General features: G+C 42.9%; 2 protein-coding genes across 12 annotated transcripts in view; one reads left to right on the plus strand and one right to left on the minus strand.

Annotated features, from left to right (window-relative positions):
- LOC107270016 overlaps positions 1-8,375 on the minus strand; it is a 120,567-nt gene that overhangs the window by 57,771 nt on the left and 54,421 nt on the right. The window lies entirely within an intron of this gene.
- LOC107270006 (alpha-mannosidase 2) overlaps positions 1-8,375 on the plus strand; it is a 96,247-nt gene that overhangs the window by 39,062 nt on the left and 48,810 nt on the right. For 3 of the 9 annotated variants that reach the window (XM_025087491.1, XM_025087489.1, XM_025087492.1), the window contains 2 exons: positions 859-932; positions 4,053-4,485. In XM_025087491.1, coding sequence (XP_024943259.1) covers positions 4,198-4,485 — 288 coding nt within the window. In that variant the 5' untranslated portion in view covers positions 859-932; positions 4,053-4,197. Of the gene's footprint in view, positions 1-67; positions 336-858; positions 933-1,841; positions 2,572-4,052; positions 4,486-8,375 lie in introns of those variants that run through there. The other 6 variants (XM_015744597.2, XM_015744596.2, XM_025087488.1 and 3 more) reach the window with 5 other exon arrangements.

The raw sequence follows: 8,375 nt of genomic DNA on the forward strand, positions 1-8,375 counted from the left end.
CCCCCCCTTTCCCCCCCCCCCCCCTCCCCCAAAATTCATCAGGTCGACCGGTTTCACTTGCCTCCAGGACGAAGAGACGCCGCGACGCCTCCCGTCCCGCGATCGACGACCGACGGGACGTCCACTTGCGGTGTCTCTCTGTTCCTCAGTCGCTCGTCGGACACGACGCGGGCTTCATCTACTTTCGTTCTGCTCGTCCGCGCAGTTGCCGCACCTGTGTGCTGATACGAAAAATCGACAGTACGTGCTCGCCTGACTGTTATCAATTGGTGAAAGCTCGTTTATTGGATACTGCGAACATGCACTTTAGGAATTTCATTATCGGATCGAGAAACGTTAGTGAAAATTATCGCATTATTATATTTACACAGTGATTGGCTGACGGGCAGAGAGATTAATTGGAGGACAAATTTATTTACGAATTATTATTATTAACGATATATACCACAGTGGGTAATAAGGGATATCAAATTTTTGTTGAAATCGTTGAAAAAAATTTTTTCGAAAAAATTTTCCTTTTCACGTTAAAAAAAGTTCCTTGCTCTCGGCTGTCTCTAGCTGCTGCGAAAGCTCATGGGCGACGTCGCCGTCGTGCTCGATCGTTCCTTGTATCTCATGTGTGTAGTCTCGTTTGTATGGCAAATATTAACTTGCACCCTTCACTTTCTGTTGCAAAAAATTTTTTCGAAAAAATTTTTGTTTTCACGTTAAAAAAGTTTCCTTGCTCTCAGCTGTCTCTAGCTGCTGCGAAAGCTCATGGGCGACGTCGACGTCGTGCTCGATCATTCCTTGTATCTCATGTGTGTAGTCTCGTCTGTATGGCAAATATTAACTTGCACCCTTAACTTTCTGTTGCAGAGTTCATGGCTGCGTCGTGTCACGAGTGTCTAACCTCTGCGTATACGGAAGATGAGAATTGGCGAGTGCGAAAAGTGAGAGGCGAAATTTTTATTTGGCACGAGCGAGAGGGAGGAGGCGTAGTGGGTGAAAGTGTGAAATAAAAAGAGAGAGTACAAAAATTTTACGCGGAAGCTTACGAGAAATTGGTTGTAACGGGGAGGGGGTCGAGGGTCGAGTGTAATTCGGAAACGAAAATCGAATTAAGATCCGGGAACGTGTTCGACGATGAAATTTCCGGGAAGCGAGGGATGAGTTTTTTTTTTCTTTTTTATTTTTATGAAAAATGAAGAGTGATGAGCCGCGAAGGAGGGGGGAGGGGGGAGGGGGGAACAAATGGTCCGCAGACGCTGCAACCGACTGGGACTACTGAAAATTTATGGGAATCGTGGAATTGGCATATGACAGTGAAATCAGCTGGATTTTTGTGAGACGCGGGGGAAGTGTCCAATCGTCCAGCTGTTGAAGTTCAAAAAGTTCGAGGTGTCACGTTGAAAATTTTTCGACTTGCGACGGTTCAGGAACAATCCGGTTCGTGGAAGTGTGAGCTGTGCTGGACTTTAGAGGGAAATTGGAGGGGGAATGCAAATTTTTTGTCAAAATTCAAAAAATTGTCTGGACTGTTTTTTCCTGTAATTTGGCCAATGTTAAGAAGCGCCAATAATCGTATTCGTTGCTGACGATTTTGTGAGTCCAAATTTTAACATAAGATCTTCATAAATATTAACATTTTTTAAATGTCGTTTAAAGTCGCGTCGAATCGAAATTTTCCTTAGCACGCTTCCTTTACTCTGTCTTGTTTAAGCGTTTTTTAAAAATATATACATAGGTTAGGACAGGAAGTGGTATTTTTGCCTTTTGCATTCTCATAGTCTCTTTCCAGGATTCACGAAGGTGAATCGCTCTGTATGGCAAATATTAACTTGCACCCTTAACTTTCTGTTGCAGAGTTCATGGCTGCGTCGTGTCACGAGTGTCTAACCTCTGCGTATACGGAAGATGAGAATTGGCGAGTGCGAAAAGTGAGAGGCGAAATTTTTATTTGGCACGAGCGAGAGGGAGGAGGCGTAGTGGGTGAAAGTGTGAAATAAAAAGAGAGAGTACAAAAATTTTACGCGGAAGCTTACGAGAAATTGGTTGTAACGGGGAGGGGGTCGAGGGTCGAGTGTAATTCGGAAACGAAAATCGAATTAAGATCCGGGAACGTGTTCGACGATGAAATTTCCGGGAAGCGAGGGATGAGTTTTTTTTTTCTTTTTTATTTTTATGAAAAATGAAGAGTGATGAGCCGCGAAGGAGGGGGGAGGGGGGAGGGGGGAACAAATGGTCCGCAGACGCTGCAACCGACTGGGACTACTGAAAATTTATGGGAATCGTGGAATTGGCATATGACAGTGAAATCAGCTGGATTTTTGTGAGACGCGGGGGAAGTGTCCAATCGTCCAGCTGTTGAAGTTCAAAAAGTTCGAGGTGTCACGTTGAAAATTTTTCGACTTGCGACGGTTCAGGAACAATCCGGTTCGTGGAAGTGTGAGCTGTGCTGGACTTTAGAGGGAAATTGGAGGGGGAATGCAAATTTTTTGTCAAAATTCAAAAAATTGTCTGGACTGTTTTTTCCTGTAATTTGGCCAATGTTAAGAAGCGCCAATAATCGTATTCGTTGCTGACGATTTTGTGAGTCCAAATTTTAACATAAGATCTTCATAAATATTAACATTTTTTAAATGTCGTTTAAAGTCGCGTCGAATCGAAATTTTCCTTAGCACGCTTCCTTTACTCTGTCTTGTTTAAGCGTTTTTTAAAAATATATACATAGGTTAGGACAGGAAGTGGTATTTTTGCCTTTTGCATTCTCATAGTCTCTTTCCAGGATTCACGAAGGTGAATCGCTCGTTATCGTAGGCAATTTAAAGTTTTCCCCAGGCCTGAGAATCGATCCAGTCCACCTGAAACGGCCTGTAGCTTCGTCGCCTCGGGCGTCGATCCTTCGGCTTCCTTCGGCGGGCGACGATTAAGCACGGCAAGGGGGTGCGATCTTTCAATTAATAAGACTAGCTCGTCTCCCGCGCGTCAGTTTAATTTCACGAATTAAAATCTAATCTCCGCGGAGCGCAATTCCGAGTCCCAAGTCCAGAATCATTGTAAACGGCAGGGAGGAGGCTCGATAAATTATCATCAGCCGGAAGCGGGAATGAATTTCGGATATAAGATAAAACGTGGAAATTTTTATTTTCAAATTTTTCCCGCCACCCACTCCGGATCTGTCAACGTGACGTTTTGTTGCCCTCTTTACCATACATGCCCTCTTTCCAATATCTCTTATGTTTTATTTCGTTTCTTTTATTTCCTCCCCCTCCACCCACTTTCCCTTCTTCACCAACCACCCTTAATTGCAATATGAAAATCTACAAAACTGTCTTCCCGACAAAAGTCCCTTTTTTTTTTTTGCTTTTACAACGTAAAGTTTTTTCAAAAAATTTTCCACTCCACGTTTTTCTCCTTTTCTTTCTTTCTTTTTTTAATGAATTTCCAAAGCGACGCACACGCGGCTCTCTCGGCTCATTCGAATTTCTCCGTAATTTTCAATGTAAATTCGCGGCTCGCCTCTGCCGGATTTCAGACCACGCTTGCACCTTGCAAAGGCGCAGCTTCGCCACGATTTTGCAGCTCGCGACCAAAATTCTCTGTCGTCGGGATCCTCTCGCTGTACGCTCTTTACCTGCTCTATACCTATATAAGCAGTAATTGGTAGCCATCCCGTAAAACGTTTAGCGATCCGTAATATCACAGCGATAGTAACCAATTAGAATTTCACGTATTTATGTGAAAATTCGTAAAATTCTTCCTTCCGTACTTTCCACTCTCACAGTTTCCCTATCCGATCCTAAACTGCAGCGTATCCACCATCGTTAATCCTGTCGCAAGGAATTAATCGAGAAGCTAAAATTTTCCGCTGGAAACGATCGCTCGTAATTCTCCTGGTCATTTTCACCAGTTCCCGTATACAGTATTTCACTGGACCCGACGGACCGGCCAGAATGGCAAAATTTGAGCCGCGATGCAAAACTGCGTTTTATTGTCAAGCGAACGAAAATAGGGCCGAGGATAAAAGATAAAAACGACTGTACCGACATGTTTATTTTCTGTTGGTGAAGATCGACTGGCAGCTACGGCACGCGAGGACCTCGTCGATCCTCTTATACGCCGCGTGCGATGCACTGAGAGGAAGGACTGTCCGAAGCGGAAGTCGAAGGAGCGGAAGTCGCCTTTTTAGCTGGGATTTAAAAGTCAAACGAGGACATGTATAAGATCTTGAGACGCGGCACGGGCCGCATGTTCGTTCTGAGTCTGGTGGTTTTGTCCCTGTTGCTCTGTTTGTATTACGTGAATCAGGCGCAGGCGCCGTCGCCGGTAACTGCCGGACTCATTAACGACGGGTTGAGACAATTTGAAAAGGGACTGACTTCCGCCCTGTCGGACTACAGTGAAGCGCCGGATGTTCAAGTCTCCAGCGCGACCTGCCCGGCGACGACTCTCAGAAAAACGGATATCGACGCGCAGGAGGAATTCAAGAATTTCGATTTTCAGGTGAGTGACGTCATTTTGACAAACAAAATTTTCTTATCGTAACGCCTAATTATATTAACGTAAGGTTAATCGGACAAGGTGTGTATTATGGTTTTTTTGCGGAAGTAAATTATATCGCAAATTGATCTCGCGAAAATTTATACCCTCTGGCCGAAGGACTCTGAGCGACGGAATGATAAAATCGTACATGTATATATATATCTGTATACAGAGGTTAGATCGATCGGCAGGAAGTTATTTTGAAACGAAGACGAAATTCCGTTGTTACTGAAAGATTGTGAAATCAAAAGTCAATTCTACGGAATCGACCAGAACCTAATGGTATTTTATGTGTTTCCTGAATAATTTCGAGGGCTCCTGTCCTACAAGGACCTTTGTCGTTATCCACAAAAGTAAATGCCGAGCGCGATAAATGAGCAGTGTCCATAGGGTGGATTCCATTACGGGACAAAAAAAAAAGGTGAAAAAAGGGAATATCCTTTTCAGGGCTACCAACCGAACCGCCGTACCGAGAGAAACACTGTGTGCGTTGCCACTGGTGATTTGTTTCGTAAAAGTATCAGGCGTCGCTTCGGTGTTCTTCGGCTCTTCTCGGCTATCTTCGACAAGCGAATATGTATATATATATACAGTCTTATATGTGAACTCAGCCACGTTCCTGCATTTCTCAAACTGCTTGTAAAACATGCATAGCGGTTTTCTAAGAAAAATCGAAATTTTCTGCGTCGATCCCTGGAACATGAATTTTAACCTTTTTATGGAATTTGAATCTTCTTTTTTTTTTTCAAAAACAACTCCCCCCCTTTTTTTAGGTGATTTACGCCAAAATTCTTTTTCATTGCTGTCACTGGTGTAATTGGCATATATATAGACTGTACTAGGTATACACAGGGGTATCGATATACTGTATTCGTATGGGGTGTTACAACGTTAAGGGTGTCAGACTAAGTCAGGTGGCAGACTAAGGGTTGACGATTGTCGTTCGCATGGAACTGCTCGCATAAAATTTGTCTCGGCGGATAAATCAGATAAGGGTGGCCTCACCCCCGTGAGTGGTCACCACGATTTTTCGGATTAGGGGATGAAAAAAGAAACCCTTACTCGGTATACTCGACAGGTGGTAATATTTTGGTGTCAGCTGCCCCTCGAAGGAACCTGCAGGAAGATTAAGATCTGTCTGTTCTGACGATTTTCATCCCTTAATTTAAGGGGATGAAATGCTTGATCGATTGGGACATTAGACACGAATTATGAAGCCGCCCCTATCTTTGGATGGCTCAACGGTACTGGCATGTCATTTGCGATGTACAGTCGCGATAAAAAAGAATCCTCTTTCAACTGCATTGAATTATTTAGAAAGATGTCAGTCGTGACCAGTGTCGCCGTATTGGACGGCTTTTCGAATGTGATTTCAAAAAGAAAAAAAAAAAAAAGAAAAGTAGAAATATCGACAGAATATATTTGAGGATTCGCACGAAGGTTCATTTCGGTCGATAACGTTTAATAATTTCTAGAACGAATACGCGAACCGTTCAGTGACGGAATAACGTATCATCAGAAAATATGATTTTATAATCGAGTCGATCCAGGAAGAAATTTCATTAATTTATGACCGTTAGCTCATTTAAATTTATAATTCATACGGAATTTTTTTTTAGAAAATAAAAAAAAATGTCCTATTTTTACGATTTTAATATTATATTTTGCTGGACCTTTTTTTGGAATCGGTTTTAGTCTTCGAGCTTTTTTTTTCGACTTTTTTATCAAAATTCATACCCAGGTTTTACTATATGGCTAATATACCTAGATAGACCACGTGCTCCTAGCCGATTTCCCGGAACGAAAGCAGTTTCAATTGCGGTTTCGACGTGTCGCATTCTCCGAATTGCAGCTACTCCGGCCGGAAGTACATGGGAGTGGACGAAAGTGCATTTCCCGGGAGGAGAAAGCGAACGAGTACGTAGAATCAAACCGAGATTAGCGTATCGATCTGATTTCCAACTTGTATTCGGGATGGTCGGTGGGAAATATTTAAATTTTCCTTAATGGAACTACCAACAATAATACGAATAAATTTCGAATTTTTCAATAGCTTTTTTTTTTGTCAAAAATCAACTGCACGTGCAGGTATAAGTGCTATTGCGAATATCATTATGTGTGTATATACAGGGTGTTCTTTATGAAACGCACTGTAGCAACACCGTTGCATTCCTTGTCAAATTCTAATAAATACGTGTATTTTCATTTTTTATGTCATATATCAAAATTTCGAGATAATCAAGATTGAAGTTGCAGTAATGCGACCAATCAGAACGCGTTTAAACGGAGCGTAGATGACGTCGCGAGCCAGCCCGCAAGGCCTGCTTACACTAGGCCAATAACACTAAGAGTATCGTCGTTGTGTCCCTGTTTATCTGCATGTAATTGAGTAAGATACAAGAGACGATACTCTTAGTGTTATTGGCCTAGTGTAAGCAGGCCTTGCGGGCTGGCTCGCGACGTCATCTACGCTCCGTTTAAACGCGTTCTGATTGGTCGCATTACTGCAACTTCAATCTTGATTATCTCGAAATTTTGATATATGACATAAAAAATGAAAATACACGTATTTATTAGAATTTGACAAGGAATGCAACGGTGTTGCTACAGTGCGTTTCATAAAGAACACCCTGTATATACACACATAATGATATTCGCAATAGCACTTATACCTGCACGTGCAGTTGATTTTTGACAAAAAAAAAAGCTATTGAAAAATTCGAAATTTATTCGTATTATTGTTGGTAGTTCTTACACGGTAAGTACGAGCAAATGAGGAATTTGTGCGTAAAGCTCTTCTCCTCGTCCCTTCGTTTCCCTGACTCTCTTCAATTTTCACATCCTCCCGATTACTCACCTGCTGGAATAATCCTTTCGGAGACACCTCCGTGCTCCTTCGTATCGGCATAAGCGCGCCTGACTCAAATTTCACATTCTTAGTCGTTAGAGCCTGCGCCCTTTACGTTCTTACCTAATTACTTTATATTCTACTTCGACTCGTGCTTCAGCCTTTTGATAGGCGCGATTGATTATCCGTGATGTTTGATACTAAAAAAAAACATGTTCAACCCGATTTCACTTCAATTATAATATTTCTGCACGCCGTACGATAAATGATTGCCAGTTGTACCAGAGACACACGGAGCTCTCAAAATTATTTTTTAAAATTACTATTTAACTCTGTAGCCTATATTCTATCGTCCTTTGAATTACCTGTACGACCGAGTCCCTCTAATATTGAAATTTATAAGATTTCTACACGTGGTCGTATACACCTGCCAGTTACTCTCTGCTACATACGTGTATATTTCCGTACGAGGAAGAATGTGACAAAATGGCGGAAGTGCCAGAAGGCGATGAAGTATAGACCGGAAGAGGCCGGAAGGCGTTCTGGCTCATCCGTAGGAAAATTTGTTTTTCTCGCTTGGCCAAGTAGCCGTTTTCCTGTGTAGAGAGGTAGGGGTGTAGGGAGTAGAGCAAGAGAGAGGGGGAGCAAGAGTGAAGAGGGTTGTGGAGGGTTTAGACTTTGGAGACTGGTAAAATGGTGGGCAGACAGGGGAGAGAGAGAGAGAGAGAGAGAGAGAGAGAGAGAGAGAGAGAGAGAAATCTTTTGGGTCCGACCGACATTCGGCGACCCCCCAGGCCTAAACCCCACAGCGATTAGGTACGGATAGCTTTGCTCTTGGTGCCTCGTCGCTGTCGGGCTGGCCTCACTAGAGGGAGAGAGAGAGAGAGAGAGAGAAACGAAGGCAACGAACGTGCAATTTAGGGATTGTCTCCTCTCTTCTCCGACTGCATTTCGCAATTTGCTTAAGCAAACATTTCCAGAAATTCATATCCGCCCCTCCCCC

This window comes from Cephus cinctus, unplaced genomic scaffold (genome assembly GCF_000341935.2).
Source record: "Cephus cinctus unplaced genomic scaffold, Ccin1 Ccin1_scaffold0696, whole genome shotgun sequence".
Taxonomy (NCBI): Eukaryota; Metazoa; Arthropoda; class Insecta; order Hymenoptera; family Cephidae; genus Cephus; species Cephus cinctus.